The following is a 19,401-nucleotide window of genomic DNA, read 5'->3' as shown; positions in this document are numbered from 1 at the left end:
GGAAGCGGAGGGTGGCCCGCTGCGCAGGCGCGCTAGGGGGCTGCCCGCGGGAAAGGGGCGGGCGGGCGGGGGCAGCGGCGCGCGGGGGGCCGCGGCGGCCGGGCCGGGCTGGCGGAGCGGCGGAGCGGGGAGGCGGGGGAGGGGGAGCCGAGGGGCGCGGAGCGCTGGGCCGGAGTGGCCTCCCCCTCCCCGAGGTCGGCGGGCTCTTAGCCGCTGGAGAGCGGGGCTGCAGCCTCTGCAGCTGGATTTCCCACTCTGACAGGCGCCATTTTACCGCCTAGAGGGCTCTTTCCCCCCTCCTCTTCCCCTCTGACACTACTTCCGGTGGTGACGTGTATTCGCTTCACCGGGACCAAAGTTACCCCTACTCGGTCCTAGGAGGGTAGGGATAAGGAAAGCTGAGAGCGCCGCGAGCGAGGCTGCAGGACTGCGCACGCGCCGGCGGGGGCGGGGCCTCGGGCGGCGGGGCGGGGCTATGGCGTCACTTTCCCCGTGGATCGGATCGTCCTGGGGGAGGGGCTCGCGCGACCCCCCCCTTCCACAGACAACTGTCCCAACGGCTCTTCCCGCCCCAGTCACAGTAAAGGTGCTGACTAGGTCTCCTTGGTCTGTGTGCCCAGGCTCGGAGGAGCCCTCCACGTAAGCCACTCTAGGAATATTAAACATAAAACCTCACTCCAGACTTTGCCAGTTCTTAAGGGTGGGCGGGACCGCGGATGCCCCGCCCCTCCCCGCGGGGGCGTGGCCTGCTGCGTGACGCCATCAGAGAGCGTCGGAGGAGGTGCGGGACGCCTGTCAGAGATGCTGGATTCTGTGCTGGCCCTGGGTGGCCTGGTGCTGCTTCGAGGTGAGAGACACGGGGTGGGGGGTCTGGCTCAAGGGCTGAGTTGGGAGGGAAGGGCCATACAGGTGGAAGTAGCCATGAGTTTATGAGGGCGGTAACCTTAGGGCTGCCCCACTGTTTATTCCTCCATCGCTCTACCCAGATTCCGTGGAGTGGGAAGGACGCGGTCTCCTGAAAGCCCTCATAAAGAAATCTGCACATCGGTGAGTAACCAGCAGCATCTCTCCGTCTTTCTGTGGAAATGGAACCTGTACCCCACTGTTCTACATTTCCCTCTTATCTCTGCCTTAGTGGGGAGCAGATCCACGTTCTGGGCTGTGAGGTGAGCGAGGAAGAGTTTCGAGAAGGTTTTGACTCCGGTATTAACAACCGGTAAGTAGAAGATGGGAAAAAATGCATTAAATGTGAGGCTTCTGTTGCTAAGGGACTTCCTTTAGAGCAGCGAACAAAACCGGGCCTGTAATCCCAGCTACAGGGGAAGCTGAGGTAGGAGGACTTCAAGTTCGAAGCCAGCATGAACAATTTGGGGAGACCCTGTCTCAAAAATAATTTTTTTTTTTTACTGCCTGTAATCCCAGTACTTGGCAGGCTGAGACAGAAGGGTCGCAGGTTGGAGAACAGAACAATCTCAGCAGTGTAGTGAGACTCTCAGCCACCTAATGAGATCCTGTTTCAAAACAATAATTAGCCCAGCATGGTAGTACATGCCTTGTAATCCCAGTACTTGGGAGACTGAGAAAGGAGGATTTTGGATTCCAGGACAGCCTCAGCTGCTCTTCCAAACTTAGTGAGACCCTGTTTCAAAATAAGGCTGGGGATGCTGGGCATGGTGGTGCATGCTTGTAATTGCAGCATTCGAGAGGCGAAGACCGGAGGATCGCAGTTCACAGACAGCCTCAGCTACTTAGTGAGGCCTTTTGCAACTCAGTGAGACCCTGTTTTAAACATAAAAAGGACTAAAAAAATAGAGCTGAGGGTGTAATTTGGAGATGAAATGCCCCTGAGTTCCATCCCCAGTACCACCATAAATAAATAAATAAATAAATAAATAAATAAATAAATAAATAAGGCTGGGAATGTAGCTTAGCAGGAGAATGCCCCAGGGTTCATCCCTAGTACCAAAAAAAAAATTTTTCAAAAGAGCTAGTGGTGAAGCCAGGTGTGGTGGCACACGCTTGTAATCCCAGCATTCGGGAGGCCGAGACCGGAGGATCACAGTTTGCGGACAAGCTCAGCTACTTAGTGAGGCCCTCTGCAACTCAGTGAGACCCGGTTTCAAAATAAAGAATAAAAAAATAGGGCAGGGGGTGTAGCCTAAAGGTCGATTGCCCCTGGGTTCCATCCCCAGACCCACAAAAAAAAAAAAAAAAGAGCTGGTGGTGGCCGGTCGTGGTGGGGCATGCTTATATAATCCCGCGCCTGGGAGGTTGAGACAGGAGAATCGCATGGGTTTGAAGCCAGCCTCAGCTATTAAGTGAGGCTCTCAACAATTTAGTGAGACCCTGTTTCCAAATAAAATATAAAATAGGTCTGGGAATATAGCCCAGAGGTAGAAAGCCTCTGGGTTCCACCCTAGTACCACCAGAAAAAAAAAAAGAAGCTGGTGGTGTAGCTTGGAAGTAGAATGCCCCTGGGTTCAATCCCCAGTGCCACATACACACACACACACACACACACACACAAAATAAACCAGGCATGATGATGCATGTTGTAATCCCTGAGACTGAGACAGGATCACAGGTTCACTGCCAGCCTCAGCTACTTAGTGAGGCCCTCTACAACTTAGTGAGACCTTGTTTCAAAATAAAAAATAAAAAATAGGGCTAGCCAGGCATGGTGGAAGCACACACTTATAATCCCAGCATTTGGGAGGCTGAGACAGAAGGATCTAGGTTCGTAGCCAGCCTCAGCTACTTAAGTGAGGCCCTTTGAAACTCAGTGAAAACCTCTTTCAAAATAAAGAATAAAATGTTGGGCTTAGTGGTACATACTTGTAATCCCAGCATTTGGGAGGCTGAGACAGGATGATCGCAGTTCGCGGACAGCCTCAGCTTCTTAGGCCCTTTACAACTCAGTGAGACCCTGTTTCAAAATAAAGAATAAAAAATCAGAACTTGGGGTGTAGCTCAGAAGTAGAATGCCCCTGGGTTTCATCCCCAGTACCAAAACATAAATAACACAAAGGATACAAAATAGGGCTGGGGGTGTAGCTCGAAGGTAGAATGCCCCTGGGTTCCATCCTCAGTACTGAAAAATAAAATTAAAAAAAAAAAAGGATTGGGGTTTTAGCTCAGAGATAGAATGTCCCTGGATTAAATCACCAGTACCGCAAAACAATAAAACAAAAATAAAAAAGCTAGGGTGCCAGGTATAGTGACTCACACCTATAATCCTGCTTTAATTTTTTTAAATTTATTTGTTTTGCTGAGGGTGGTGGTACACATTTTTAATCCCAATATAATACTTGGGAAGCTGAAACGAGATTTGTTTTGTTTTTTTTTTAATTAATTAATTAATTTATTTATATATTTTGTGATACTGGGGTTCCTGGAAACCCTTCTACCTCCAGGCTATACTCCCAGACCTATTTTTTTATATTTTTATTTGGAAACAGGGTCTCTTTTAAGCCAGCGCGCCTGGCTTCGAACCTGCGCAATCCTGTCTCCGCCTCCCAAGTGCGGGGATTACAATTGTGCACCACCACGCCCGGCTGAAACAAGAGATTTGCAGGTTCAGAGCTAGCTAGCATCAGCAATTTATTAAGGCCCTCTTTCCAAGTTAATGTAAAATAATAGAGCTGAGGGTATAGTAGCCCAGAGGTAGAAGGCCCCTGGTTTAAAGTCCCAGGACCACGCACAAAAAAAAGGAGTGGAAATGTAGCTTGGAAATATAATGCCCCTAGGTTCAAGTGTGTGTGTGTATGTGTTACTAGTGATGGAACCTAGGGGCTTTCTACCTCCAGACTATACCCCTAGACCTACTTTATTTTTTATTTAAAACAGGATCTCACTAAATTCTTGAGAGCTTCACTAAGTTGCTGAGGCTGGCTTCTAGCCTGTGACACTCTTATTTCAACCTCCCAAATACTAGGATTACAAGCGTACACTACCACACGTGGCCAAATAAATAAATTAAAAAAAAATTAAAGCCAGAGCTGGGCTTGGTGGCACATGCTTGTAATTCCAGTACTTGGGATGCTGAGACAGGACGATTGCACAGGTTCTAAGTTAGCCTCAGCTACTTAGTGAGGTTCTCAGCAATTTAGTGAAACACTGTTTCTAAATAAAATAAAAAAATAGGTCTGGGAGTATAGCCTGGAGGTAGAAGGCCCCTGGATTCCATCCCCAATACCACACACACCAAAAAAATTAAAGCCAGGTGTTGTGGCACACACTTGTATCCCAAAACTTGGAAGGCTGAGATAGGAAGATAAAAGGTTCAGGGCAAGGCCCTCCACAATCTAGTTAGACCCTGATTCAAAATAAAGAATAAGAGCCGGGCATGGTGGCACACACTTATAATCCCCACACTTGGGAGGCAGAGACTAGAGGATCGCACAGGTTTGAAGTCAGCCGCGCTTAAGAGAACCTGTTTCCAAATAAAAAGTATAAAATAGGTCTGGGAGAGTAGCCCGGAGGTAGAAGAGCTTCCAGGAACCCCAGTACCACCAAAAAAAAAAAAAAAAAAAAAAGCTGGGCATGGTGGCGCACGCTTGTAATCCCAGCATTTGGGAGGCCCAGTAGGCAAGAAAAAAAAAAGCCAAAATAAAGGATACAGGGATGGATGCCAGGCATGGTGGCGCGCACTTGTAATCCCCGCATTTGGGAGGCGGAGACAAGAGGATCATGCAGGTTCAAAGTTAGCCTCGCTGGCTTAAGAGACCCTGTTTCCAAATAAAAATATAAAAATAGGTCTGGGAGTGTAGCCCAGAGGTAGAAGCGTTTCCAGGAACCCCAATACCACCAAAAAAAAAGAAAACCCAAAAAAACAAAAAACGGCTGGGTGTGTAGCTCATAAGTAGAATGCTAGATTCAATTCTCAGTACCATATATATATATTAAAAATGGCTGGGAGAGCCAGGCATGGTGGTGCACGCTTGTAATCCCAGCACTTGGGAGGCTGAGACAGGAGGATTGCACAGGTTCAAAGCCAGCCTCAGCTACTTAGTGAGGCTCTCAGCAACTTAGTGAGATCCTGTTTCCAAATAAAGTATAAAATAGTTCTGGGAGTATAGCCCTGAGGTAGAAAAGCCACTGGGTTCCACCCCCAATACTACCAAAAAAAAATTAGCTGGGAGCCAGGCATGGTGGTGCAGGCATATAATCCCAGCATTTGGGAGGCTGAGACAGGAGGATCATGGTTCACAGGCAGCCTCAGCTACTTAGTGAGGCCCTTTGCAACTCAGTGAGACCCTGTTTCAAAATGAATTAAAAAAAAAAAAATAGTGCAGGGGGTGTAGCTCAGAGGTTGGATGCCCCTGGGTTCCATCCCTAAACCCACCAAGACAAAAAAAATGCTGGGCCTGGGCATGGTGACACATGCCTTTAATCCCACTACTTGGGAGGCTGAAAAAGAAAAAAAAAGATAGGCAGTACAATTTAGCACAACAGGCAACACTGGAGGATAAGAACAAGTACAGCCTGCCCTTTGACATATTCAGAATTCAGTGGTGCTTAAAATCACCGATCTAGACAAGTTACTCGAGGCAGCAGGAACAGCATGTCCAAACTTGGGAGGTGTGATAAGGTATGTTCATGAGATGGAAAAGTACTTTCTGAAATACCTGAGGTTACATGGGTAAAGAGGTACTCTGTGGTAAAAAGTCTCACAGAGTATGAAAAGGAGTTCAGGTATTACCTCAAAAGTGGTGGGTATGCTGGGCATGGTGGCGCACACTTGTAATCCCCACGTGGAGGTGGAGACAGGAGGATCGCGCAGGTTTGGAGCCAGCCTCGCTGGCTTAAGAGACCCTGTTTCCAAATAAAAAATATAAAAATAGGTCTACGAGTGTAGCCCGGAGGTAGAAGGGTTCCAGGAACCCCAGTACCACCAAAAAAAATAAAAAGTGGTGGGTAACCCAGAGTGGTGGTGCATACCTATAATCCCAGTACTTGGGAGGCTGAGTCAGGAAGATCACAGCCAATCTCGGCACTTAGTGAGGCTCTCAGCAACTTAGTGAAACCCTGGTTCAAAATAAAACAACAAAAAATAGGACTGGAGTATAGCTCAGAAGTAGTATGCCCCAGCACCACACACACACACACACACACACACACACACACACACACACACACACACACAGTAGTGGGTAGTCTTTTGAAACTTTGTTTGCAGTACTAGAGATTGAATCAAGAAGCACTCTACCACTGAACTACATCCCCATCCATCTCTCTCTTTCTCTCTCTCTCTCTCTCTCTCTCTCTCTCTCTCTCTCTCTCTCTCTCTTTTATTTATTTATTTATTTATTTATTTATTTATTTATTTATTTGCAGTGCTAGGGATGAAACCCAGGGACATTCCACCTCCAAACTACACTCTCAAGCCGGGCATGGTGGCGCACGCTTGTAATCCCCGCGCTTGGGAGGCTGAGAAAGGAGGATCACACAGGCTCGAAGCCAGCCTCAACTACTTAGTGAGGCTCTCAGCAACTTAGTGAGACCCAGTTTCCAAATATAAAATAGGTCTGGGAGTGTAGCCCAGAGGTAGAAGGCCTCTGGGTTCCACCCCCAGTACCACCAAAAAAAACCCAAAAAAACCAAACTATACCCTCAGCCCTATTTATTTGAAACAAGGTCTCACTAAGTTGCAGAGGCCTCACTAAATAGCTGAGGCTGGCTGCAAACCTACAATCCTCCTGTCTCATCCTCCCAGGTAATGGGATTACAAGCATGTGCCACCACACCTGGATATCCCCATCTCTTTTTTTTTTTAAGTTTTTGTTTTGAGACAGGGTCTCACCAAATTACCCAGACTAGCCTCGAACCTGAGATCCTCCCACTTAATACCCTTGGTAGCTGGGATTACAGACGTGTGTCACCGCACAAGTTGAGTCATTTGAAAATTTGGGAAGAGAGTTGGCTGCATCATACCTGTTAGAAACATTGGTCCAGCCGGGCGTGGTGGGGCACGCTTGTAATCCCAGTACTTGGGAGGCTGAGACAGGAGGATCACGGTTCACAGACAGCCTCAGCTACATAGTGAGGCCCTCTGCAACTCAGGAAGACCCTATTTTAAAATAAAGAATAAAAAGTAGGGCTGGGGGTATCGCTCGGAGGTAGAATGCCGCTGGATTCCATCCCCAGGACTGCAAAACATAAACAAACACTGGCCCCAAACTACTTGGTGTAGTGGTACATGCCTATAATGTTGGGGGTTTTGTTGCTTTGTTGTTTGTTTGTTTGTTTGTTTGTTTGTTGCAGTACTAGAGATGGAACCCAGGGGCATTCTACCTCCGAACTACACCCTCAGCTCTATTTTTTAATCTTTATTTTGAAACAGGGTCTCACTGAGTTGCAAAGGGCCTCACTAAGTAGCTGAGGCTGGCCAAGAACTCAATCCTCCTGTCTCAGCATTTAGGAGACAGAGATGGGAGGATCAAAAGTTTGTGACCAGCCTCAGCAACTCTGTGAGGCTTCAATCCCCACTACCACAAAAAAGAAGGAAAAAAAGGAAGGGAAGTGAGAGTGACAGGAGGAGGAAGGGAGGGAGAGAGGAAAGGGAGAATGGACTGGGGCACTGGGGATAGAACAGTGAATGGAAAGGCTCTGTTCTCATGACTCTTAGAATAATGCTAGGAGGTGATACAGATTTGGCTTAAGGCAGTGGCAGTACAGATGGAGAATTTAGAACAAATGTCAAAAGACCTTAGTAGGGAGAATTCAGATAAGAATAACCTTGGGCACGTAGCAAAGCCAAACTTAGAGCTTAGGCTGTAGACACCAAAATCTGTGCTCTCAATCACTGTATGCATTAGAGTATTAGTGAAAATTGAGAAAACAGAGCCACAAAGATCAGAGAGGGAAGTTTAAGGTTGGGAGGAAGAAGTAATACATGGCTTCTATTTTCCCTTTGCAGGCTGGTTTACCATGACCTCTTCCAAGACCCTCTGAACTGGTTAAAAACTGGGGCAGCCCTTCCTGGGGGGCCCCTGGAAGCCTTGAACGCCCTGTGCAGAGGGCCAGACCGTGGTCCTCTAACCATTGCTCTGGACTCACTCAGCTGGCTGGCTCTCCATCTTCCCTGCACCGCCCTCTGCCAGACCCTACATGCCCTATGCCATCAAAACTCCTGCCCTGGTGAGACCGCCCTCCTTTGTTGCTTCCCTTCAAGTATCTCCTGACATAGAATGTCCCCCTTTTTCATTCCACCCTAAGAGGAAGCATCAGACCTCTCCAATCAGACCTTCCATCTCTTTAACCTTGAGAAGGGGATGACTTCTCTTTAATACCATCTATTAATTGCTGATTTTTTTCTCCACCAAGATTTTTTTTTTAGTTTATTTCATTCATTCACTTATTAAACATTAAATGCGTATGATATGCCAGGTACAATCTATGTCATAGGAAAATAAAAACTAACTTTATAGTTAGGTTATTGCCTTCCAGGAGCTGAAAATCTTGTAAAGACAAGTAAACAGGCAATACATGGCAGTCTAAAAAGGACTACGATGATACAGGCACATACACAGGGAAGGAACGGTGCTGCTGAGTATGATGAGGACATCTGCAATCCCAGTAGTTGGGAGGCTGAGGCAGAAGGATTGCAGTTCTCAGCCAGTTCAGCTACTAACTAGTGAGGCCCTTTGCAACCCAGTGAGACCTTGTTTCAAAATAAAGAATAAGCCAGGTGTGGTGGCACACCATTGTAAACCCAGCATTCAGGAGGTTGAGACCAGAAGATCACGGTTCATGGACAGCCTCAGCTACTTAGTGAGGCCCTCCGCAACTTAGCTTATTACCAAATAAAGAATTAAAAATAGGGCAAGTGGTGTCGCTCGGAAGTCGAATGCCCCTGGGTTCCATCCCCAGACCTACAAAAAATAAAGAATAAAAACAAGCTGGGCATGGTGGCACACGCTTGTAATCCCAGCACTTGGGAGGCTGAGATAGGAGGACCCCACAGGTTCAAAAAAAAAGTATAAAATAGGTCTCAGAGGATAGCCCAGAGGCGGAAAAGCTCCTGGTTCCACCCCCAGTAAAACACACACACACACACACACACACACACACACACACACACACACACACACACACAGTCTCTCTCTCTCTCTCTCTCTCTCTCTCTCTCTCTCTCTCTCAAAAACAGGGCTAGGGGTGTAGCTTGGAGGTAGAATACTTCTGGGTTCTAACCCTAGTACTGCAACAAAAAACAAAAAAAACATAAATATAGAAGGCCCTTAGCCGGGCGTGGTGGCGCATGCTTGTAATCCCCGCACTTGGGAAGTGGAGACAGGAGGATCGCGCAGGTTTGAAGCCAGCCGCGCTGGCTTAAGAGACCCTGTTTCCAAATAAAATATAAAATAGGTCTGGGAGTGTAGCCTGGAGGTAGAAGGGCTTCCAGGAACCCCAGTACCACCAAAAACAAAAAAAAGAAGAAGCCGGGCGTGGTGGAACACGCTTGTAATCCCCGCACTTGGGAGGCGGAGACAGGAGGATCGCACGGGTTCAAAGCCAGCCTCAGCTACTTAGTGAGGCTTTCAGCAACTTAGTGAGACCCTGTTTCCAAATAAAATATAAAAAAGGTCTGGGAGTATAGCCCAGATGTAGAAAGCCTCTGGGTTCCACCCCCAGTACCACCCCCCCCCCAAAAAAAAAGGCCCTTATTCTACCCCCAGTACCACCAAATAAATAAATAAACAAACAATGGTGATGAGCAAGGGGTCGGCCAGGCAGGGGTCTGATATAGTCCAGGACCGGGCATTGGGCCCCAGTGAACTAGGAATATCAGAATAGGCTTTGGAGCTGGGCATGGTGGCCCACACCTGCAATCCCAGTACCTGGGAGGCTAAGACAGGGAAATTGCAAATTTGAGGACACTCTTAGCAACAAGTGAGACTCTCAACAACCTATTGAGACTCTGTTTAGAAATAAAAATTTAAAAAAAGGCTAAACCGGGCATGGTGGCACAGGCTTGTAATCCCAGCATTCGGGAGGCTCAGACAGAAGGATCATGGCTCACGGACAGCCTCGGCTACTTAGTGAGGCCCTCTGCAACTCAGTGAGACCTTGTTTCAAAATAAAGAATAAAAAATAGAGCCAGGCGTGGTAGCACACACTTATAATCCCAGCCCTTGGGAGGTTGCGACAGGACAGTTGCACAGGTTCGAAGCCAGCTCAGCTACTTAGTGAGGCCCTCTGCAACTTGTAAAAGAAAAAAGAAAGGGATTTGGAGTCAGGCGTGCTTTGTATTACAGAACTTGATCTCTCAGTGCTTCGCTTTTACCTCTACAGAGAAGTGGGGCGCTTGAAATTGCCCTATGGTTTGATCTAATAATGCCGACCTTTGTAAGGAGTAAAGTAATGTATTCAAATGTTCAGTACAAGCCAGGCATAGTGGCACATGCCTATAATTCCAACACTTGAGAGACAAGAAAATTACAGGATCAAGGCCAGCCTTAGTAACTTAGTGAGACCCTGTTTCAAATTAAAAAAATAAAGCCAGGCGTGTTGGTCCACACTTTAATCCCAGTACTTGGGAGGCCGAGACAGGAGAGTCACAAGTGTTTGGCTACCCTCAGCAACACAAAGCCCTCTGTAATTCAATGAGACCCTATTTCAAAGTAAACAGTAAAATAAGACTTGGGGTGTAGCTCAGAGGTAGAATGCCGCTTGGTTCACTCCCTAGTAACACACACACACACACACACACACGATTTAGTACAGTGCCTGATGCTGTCAATGCTTCCAGAATAGGAGGGAGGGAGGGAAGGAGGGAGGCACTGACTGTTATCTTGGCAAGTAACAAAAACTGTAAGTATATACTGCGTAAGAGATAAGGCTCAAAGTTAATGAACTGGTAGTCGGGCATGGTGGCACACACCTGTAATCCCCATATTTAGGAGGCTGAGACCAGAGGATCACAGATTTGCAGCCAGCCTCAGCTACTTATTGAGACCCTCTACAACTTAGTGAGACACTGTTTCAAACTAAATGAAATAAAAAATAGGGCTAAGAGCCAGGCGTGATGGCACAAGCTTGTAATTCCAGCATTTGGGAGGCTGAGATAGGAGGATCGGAGTTCGCGGGCAGCCTCAGCTACTACTTAGGCCCTTTGCAACTCAGTGAGACCCTGTTTGAGAATAAATAATAAAAAATAGGGTTGGGGTGTATCTTGGAAGTAGAATGTCCCTGGGTTCCATCCCTAGTACCCCCCCAAAAAAAAACATATGGCTAGGGGAGTAGTTAGGAGGTAAAACATCACTGGGTTCAATCCCCCAGTACTGCAAAAAATAAAAATTATAAATAAAAATGATCTAGGGATGTGGCTCAGAGGTAGAATGTGCATGGGTTCAATCCCCAGTACCACAAAAAATAAAGTTTAGTAGGACTGAAAAAGTGTTCCTTCATGAAGGTGGTGAAGGGTTGAAGTCAGAGTGGCACATTGATTTGGATTTGGATTTGAATAAGAAAGTATATTAAGATGGGGCTGGTAGTGGCTCCAGAAGGGCATGGAGATTGGCCAAGGTAGTCAGGATTATGGCAGAACTGTGATAGGATGCAGGCCTCTCCTTTTCTTCACTATTTGCTCCCAGGCCTTCACCATGAATGCTCTCTATTTCCCTCATACCCTCCATGTCTTGTCCCTTTCCAGGTGACAGCTCCCAGGTAAAGGTGGTGCGTGTGCTGGGGCTGCTACATGAAGAGCTTCATGGACCAGGCCTCCTGGGAGCACTGGGCAGCCTTGCCCAGACCCAGGTGACCCTCGGTGGCACAGTTGTCCAGGCCTCAGCCCACATCCTCTTTCAGAAGCCCCGACAGCGGCCAACTCATCAGGTCAGTTGACTCTCAGAGAAGACTGGAAATTGGGAGTCATAAAAGGGATGGCCTGATGGGAAGGGCAGTGAGAAAGCTAATTCGAGCAGACATGGTGGCGCACATTACTTGTAATCCCAGCATTCCGGAGGCTGAGACAGGAGGATCGCAGTTCACGGACAGCCTCAGCTACTTAGTGAGGCGCTCTACAACTTAGTGAGAACCTGTCTCAAAATAAAGAATAAAAAATAGGGCAGTGGAAGCTGGGCATGGTAGCACACACTTGTAATCCCAGCATTCGAGAGGCTGAGACCAGAGGATCATGGTTCAAGGATAGCCTCAGCTATATAGTGAGACCCTCTGCAACTCAGTGAGACCCGGTTTCAAAATAAAGAATAAAAAATTGGGCAGGGGCTGTAGCTCAGAGGTCGAATGTCTCTGGGTTCCATCCCCAGACCCGCAAAAAAAAAAAAAAAAAAAAAAATAGTGCAGGAGGTGTAGCTCTGAGCTCAAATGCCCCTGGGTTCCATCCCCAAACCCCACCCCCACCCCCTGCCGCCAAAAAATAAAATAGGGCTGAGTTGCTGGGCGTGGTAGCGCACTCTTGTAATCTCAGCATTTGGGAGGCTGACACAGGATTGCAGTTCATGGACAGCCTCAGTGACACCCTGTTTTAAAATAAAGAATTAAAAAGAAAATAGGGCTGGGGGTGTAGCTCAAAGGTAGAATGCCCCTGGGTTCCATCCCCAGTACAACAACAACAAAAAAAAAAAATAGAGCTGGGGTATAGCTCAGAGGTAGAATGCCCCTTGGTTCAATCCCCCGTACTGCAAAAATTAGGAAGGGCAGTTAATGGTGGTACACACTTATAATCACAGTACTTGAGAGGCTGAGACAGGAGGATTACAAATTCAAATCCAGACTCAGAAACTTGGGTTCTCAGCAACTTATACCCTGTTTTCAAATTTAAAAAAATAAAGCCAGCTGGGCATGGTGATGCACGCTTGTAATCCCAGCATTTGGGAGGCTGAAACAAGAGGTTTGCAATTCGTGAACAACCTCAGCTATTTAGGCCCTTTGCAACTCAGTGAGACCCTTTTTCAAAATAAAGAATAAAAATAGGGCTGGGGTGTGGGGATGTTGACCGGAGGTAGAATGCCGCTGGGTTCCATCCCTAGTACTGAGAAAAAAAATGCTGAGTGTGGTGTACGTTTGTAATCCCAGTACTTGGGAGGCTGAGACAGGAGGATTGCAAGTTCAAGGACAGCCTCAGCTACTTAGTGAGGTCCTCTGCAACTTAGTGAGACCCTGATTCAAAATAAAGAATAAACCGGGCATGGTGGCACACGCTTGTAATCCCCGCACTTGGGAGGTGGAGACAGGAGGATGGCGCAGGTTCGAAGCCAGCCGTGCTGGCGTAAGAGACTCTGTTTCAGAAATATAAAATAGGTCTGGGAGTGTAGCCCGGAGGTAGTAGGGCTTCCAGGAACCCCAGTACCACCAAAAAATAAAAAAAATAAAAAATAAAGAATAAAAAAAAATAGAGCTGGGGTGTAGCTCAGAGGTAGAATGTTCCTGGGTTCATTCCTCAGTACCACCAAAAAAATAAATAAGCCAGCTCTGGGCATGATGGCATACAATTGTAATCCTAGTATTTGAGAGGCCAAGACTGGAAGATCACAGGTTCAAGGATAGCCTCAGCAAGTAATGAGACCCTATTTCAAAATAAAAATAGGGATTAGGGTTGTAACTCAGAGGTAGAATGCTGCTGGGATTCAATCCCCAGAACCACCAAGAAAAGAAAAGCCAGATAAGGTGGCATACACCTGTAATCCCAGTACTTGTGTAGTTGAGATGGAAGGATCACGATTTTGAGGCCAGCCTTAGCAATTTAGCAAGACTCTAAGCAAACTTGTACATGCTAAGGAAGTGCTCACACAGCCGTATCCTGAGCTGAACTGGTTCAGGCCATTCTACCTCCCAGCTATATCTCTACCCCTTTTTTGTGTGGTACTGGGGACTGACTCCAGGGTCAGTCTGCCTCTGAACTACACCCCCAGTCCTATTTATTTATTTACTTACTTATTTAGTGTGTGTGTGTGTGTGTGTGGATATAGATGCATGCTGGGAGGGAACCCTGGGGCATGCTACCTCCCAGCTATATAACCAGCCTTATTTTATTCTTTTTGTGTGTGTGTGGTACTAGAGATGGAACCCAGGGACATTCTACCTTCAGCCCTATTTTTTATTCTTTATTTTGAAACGGTCTTACGGAATTGCGGAGGGCCTAAGTAGTAGCTAAGGCTGTCCATGAACCGCGATCCTCCTATCTCAGCCTCCCAAATGCTGGGAGTACAGGTGTGCACCACCATGCCCAGCTTATTTATTTTTTTGTTGTTTGGTACTGGGAATTGTACCCAGGGGCATTCTACCTCCCAACTATACCCCCAGCCCTTTTATGTCTGTATTTTTTGGTGGGTTTTTTTTTGTTGTTGTTGTTTTTTGTTTTTGTTTTTCTGTGAGGGAGTACTGGGGATGCACCCTCAGGCTTTTTTTTTCCATACTGGGGATTAAACCTGGGGACATTATACCTTCAGGCTACACCCCAGCTCTGTTTTATTTTTATTTTGAAACTGTCTCATTAGGCTGATGAGAGTCTCGCTACTTGCTTAGGCTGTCCTTGAAGCTGTGATCCTCCTGTCTCAGCCTCCCAAGTACTGGAATTATAGGCATGTGCCATCATGCCCGGCTCCTATTTTATTTTTTTATCGTGTGTGTGTGTTTTACTCAGGACTGAACCCTGACACTTTCTATCTCTGAGCTGTACTCCGAGCCCTTTTTATTATTATTTGTTGTTGTTGTTTTCAGGACTAGGGATTGAACCTGGGGGCATTCTACCTCTGAGCTATACCCCTGCCCTATTTTTTATTCTTTATTTGGAAACAGGGCCTCACTAAGTTGTGGAGAGCCTCACTAAATAGCTGAGGCTGGGTGTGAAACTGCGATCCTCCTGTCTTAGCCTCCCAAGTACTGGGTTTACAAGCGTGCCCCACCACATCTGGCTAATTTTTTATTTTGAAATGGCCTCACTATGTTGCTGAGAGTCTTACTACTTGCGGAGGCTGTCCTCAAACCTGCAATCCTCCTATCTGACCCTCCCAAATACTAGAATTACAGGTTCATGCCACCACATTTGGCAATTTTTTTTATTGGAGGGGTGGTTTGTTTTTTAGTACAGAGAGTACATGAACCCAGGACATTCTGTCTCCAGCCTATACCCCCAGTTCTGTTTTATCTTTTATTTTGAAACAGATACTAAGTTGCTGAGGGCCTCCCTAAATTGTTAAGACTGGCCTTGAACCTCTGATCCTCTAGTCTGAATTTACCAAATACTGAGATTACTGGTATGTACTTTTATGCCTGACTTTTTTTTTTTTTTAACTTTCTTAAATTTTGAAACAGAGTCTCACTAAGTCACTGAGGCTGGCCTTGAACCTGTGATCCTCCTGTCTTGCCACCTAAGTACTGGGATTACAGGCATGTGCCACCACGCCCAACTCATATCTAGCATTTTTATTTTGAAATAGGATCTGGCTCCCAAGCACTGGGATTAGAAGCATGTACTATCACACCTGGCCACTGGGGGGGTGGGGGGGAGACAGAGACAGAGACAGAGAGTGTGTGTTCTTCTGGGAACTGAACCCAGCATTTTTCTTCCAAGATACACTTCTAGCCCATTTTATTTTTTTTTTGAAACAGTCTTGCCAGGTTGCTGACAGTCTTGTTACATTTCTGAGACTGGCATTAAACCTGGGATCCTCCTGTCTCAGCCTCCAGAGTATTGGGATTACAGGTGTGCATTGCCACTGCCAGCTTGGAAAAAGAGATACAAATGGCCAATAGATACATGAAAAGATGTTCAACATCATTAGCCATCAGGGAGATGCAAATCAAAACGACGCTGAGATTCCATCTAAACCCAGTCAGAGTGGCAAGCACAAAGAAATCAAACAACAACAAATGCTGGCAAGGATGTGGGGAAAGAGGAACTTTTACACTGTTGGTGGGAATGCAAACCAGTTCAGCCGCTGTGGAGATTCCTTAGAAAACTGGGAATAAATCCACCATTTGATCTGGCTATACCACTCCTGGGTATCTTCCCAAAGGGGTTGAAATCAGAGAACTACATTAACATACGCATACCCATGTTCATAGCAGCACAGTTTGTAATAGCCAAAATATGGAACCAACCTAGATCTCCATCAACAGATGAATGGATTGCAAAATTATGGGAAATACACACAATGGAATTCTATTCAGCTATAAAGAAAAATAAAATAATAGCATTTGCAAGAAGATGGAAGGAACTGGAAAACATTGTGTTAAGTGAGATTAGTCAAGCACAGAAAGAGAAGGGACATGTGTTTTCTCTAATATGCCCGAGCTAGGGAGCACTGGGGATACCAGAGGGACTCCAGATGATGGAGGGGAAATTTCAGCAAAGCTAGAATGGAAGGATAGGAGAGGAAGAAAGCTGAGGTTGTTCAATGGAGGAGCTACATACGAGTATGTGTAATAGTATAAATATAACATGGTTAACCTGGACACTCTTTATTGGAAGGGGGGAAGGGAATCGGGGGGGAGAGGGCACGAAGCACAATCTAAATGTACATCATTTTCATTTTCAATATATTCAACTTATAAATAAAATAAAATATGGAAGAAAAAAAAGAATCATCAAACTTGAAAGTTTTTCCACCCTCAAAGAGACCTTTTGTTATATAATTAACAAAAAATTTATTCATGATGGGGCTTTAAATCTTGTGGTATTCCTCTTATTTAGTTTATATGCCTTTTTTTTACCAAAGACAGTTACAGAAAAACATGTAAATGAATGCTGTTTAAATGGAATAATAAACATTTGTAAAGCAAAAAAAAAAAAAAAAAAAGAAAGAAAGAAACAAAGATAGGGGGGTTTTTTTTGTTTTTTTTGTTTTTTTGGTGGTACTGGGGATGGAACCTTTCTACCTCCGGGCTACACTCCCAGACCTATTTTATATTTTATTTGGAAACAGGGTCTCTTAAGCCAGCGCGGCTGGCTTCGAACCTGCGCGATCCTCCTGTCTCCGCCTCCCAAGTGCGGGGATTACAAGCGTGCGCCACCACGCCTGGCAAAGATAGTTATTAATGAAAAGGAAGAAGTCCAAAGGAGGGGTTAGAAGTTGAGGGCAAGGGCTGAAAGCAGCTAGTTTCTATGATTGGGGACTGAGAGTGTGAGGTAAGTCCTAAATGATCTGTGGTTTGTTCTGTAACATAGGGGGAAAATCAAAAGTTTTAAACTCTTTTTTTTCCAGACTTACTGGTTCTCCATTCTTTCTGACTTCAGCCTGGATCTTCAAGAGAGACCTCACCTAGAGTCCCTGCCCTGCCCAGATTCTCACACATCTTCGGTACCTACAGTGCCCAAGCCCAAGCAAGGGAGCGGAGTTTAGGGTCTGACAAGAGGAGGGAGAAAAATTGCAGAGGTTGGAGATGGGGTCAGGGGTTCCAGGATTGGAGCCAAGCGGCAGCATCCTTTTTTCCTGCAGGTGGACCCCATGAGTCATTTGACCTTTAACCTTCGCCTGTCCAAGAAAGAAAAGGAAGCCAGAGATAGCCTGATTCTGCCCTTCCAGTTCAGCTCTGAAAAGTAAGGCTGGGGCCTCAGTGCCGGATCCCTGAGTAGAGCGCTGTATCTGGGCTAACCAGAGTGGTGGGGTGATGGCAGGTTATTGATTAACCTCCTAGACTTTATAGGGGCTGAAGTCCACCTCTATAGACAAGACTGGGGAGTGGTTCTCGACCCACCCATGATGCCAGAGGGCCTTTCTGCTCTTCTCTCCATGAGAGCCATGGGTCCCAGCTCTGTGACCATCCTCAAAATAATCCAGCCCTGGGCTAAACCAGACCAGACCCTGGGAGGTCTGTTTACCAGGCAGCACTATAGGACGGTGCGGCGAAGGTTGGCTAACAGGGGCCTGGTAAATGTCTGCTGCTCTGTGCCCGGTGTGTAGATGGGCAAGACTACAGCAGAGCCCTTGCCCTCAAACCACTGACTACCTATCCCAGGGTCAAGTGGTGCTTCAGCTGGGCATGGTGGTGGCCTCCACCTGTAATCCCAGTACTTGGGAGGCTGAGATGGGTGGATCACAGCTTCAAGGCCAACTTCAGCAACTTAGCTAGACTGTTTTAAAATAAAAATAAGGAGCCGGAAGTGGTAGCATATGCTTGTAATCCCAGCGCTTGGGAGGCTGAGACAGGAGAATTGTGCAGGTTCCAAGCCAGCCTCAGCTACGTAGTGAGACTCTCAGCAACTTAGTGAGACCCTGTTCCAAATAAAGTATAAAATAGGTCTGAGAGAAGCCAGGTGAGGTGGCGCACGCTTGTCATCCCAGCATTCAGGAGGCTAAGACCTGAGGATCACTTGTTCACGGCCAGCCTCAGCTACTTAGTGAGGCCCTCCGTAACTCAGTGAGAGTCTGTTTCAAAATAAAGAATAAAAAATAGGGCTGAGGTGTAGCTCAGAAGTCAAATGCCCCTGGGTTCTATCCGCAGACCCACCCACACACACAAATAGATCTGGGAGTATAGCCCAGAGGTAGAAAAGCCCCTGGGTTCCACCCCCAGTACCACAAAAAATAAAAATAAATAAAAGTAAGGGCTGGGAATGTGGCTCTGAGGTAGACTGCCTCTGGGTTCAACTTCTAATATAAAATAAATAAGTGCTGCCTCAGCCCTGACGGAACATGGAGGGCAGAGAAAGGCCTGGGGCCACAAAAATGGCAGAGGCCTAGGGAAGACAGCCTCAGGAGTCACAGGAATTGGACACATATATCTCTCTCATCCTGGCCTGTTACCCACCCTCACAAGCACCCCGCTTCCCTCCTCAGACAGCAGGCTCTGCTGCATACTGGGCCCGGCCAGGCCACCAGCCACATCTTCTACGAGCCCGATGTTTATGACGACCTGGACCAAGAAGATCCAGATGATGACCTGGACATCTGACTAGAGTGTATTGGGGTGGGGAGAACTGTGAGTCCAGAGCCACCCTGCTGTTGCTTGTGGCGGCCTGACCCTCTCCTGGCCGGCCTTTGTTCCTGTCTCTGGCGGCCCTACCCTGTGACCAGGGAATGGCATCTGATGAGGACAGAAAGTGGGTGAAGGTACAGGGTAGGGTGGGAGAATAGGAGCCTGCCATGACTAATAAAATCTTTATTTTTCTATTAAAATTCTGTGGTAGCTATAATTTCTTTTCTTTTTTTTCAAACTGGGGGCTAAGCCCAGGGGTATTCTGCCTCTGAGCTATACCACTAGTCCTCTTGCTCTCTTTGTCTTTTTTTTTTTTTAACGGGGCTTGGCTAGCCAGGCGAGGCGCTCACTTGTAATCCTAGTACAGGGGAGGCTGAGACAGGAGGATCACAGGTCCAAGGGCCCCCAACAACCTAGTGAGACCCTGTTTCAAACTAAACAGGAAATAGGGCTGGAGATGTAGCTCAGAGGTAGAATGCCCCTGGTTCAATCCCCAGTAACTAACACACACACACACAC

The 19,401-nt window shown here is 46.8% G+C and overlaps 1 protein-coding gene across 1 annotated transcript; it reads left to right on the top strand.

The window, feature by feature from the left end:
• Positions 1 to 759: 759 nt before the first annotated feature.
• On the top strand, positions 760 to 18,858 carry ELP5 (elongator acetyltransferase complex subunit 5; the record flags this gene model as incomplete). Its single annotated transcript, XM_080713142.1, has 8 exons — positions 760 to 847; positions 987 to 1,047; positions 1,136 to 1,216; positions 7,919 to 8,139; positions 11,654 to 11,835; positions 17,169 to 17,264; positions 17,403 to 17,503; positions 18,744 to 18,858. The coding sequence occupies exons 1-8, from the start codon at positions 802 to 804 to the stop codon at positions 18,856 to 18,858; spliced, it is 903 nt and encodes a 300-aa protein (XP_080569268.1). The 5' UTR covers positions 760 to 801.
• Between the last annotated feature and the right edge of the window lie 543 nt (positions 18,859 to 19,401).

The sequence above is a fragment of the Muscardinus avellanarius genome (genome assembly GCF_963383645.1).
Source record: "Muscardinus avellanarius genome assembly, chromosome: 16".
Taxonomy (NCBI): domain Eukaryota; kingdom Metazoa; phylum Chordata; class Mammalia; order Rodentia; family Gliridae; genus Muscardinus; species Muscardinus avellanarius.
This window is presented reverse-complemented; position numbering and strand designations above follow the sequence as displayed.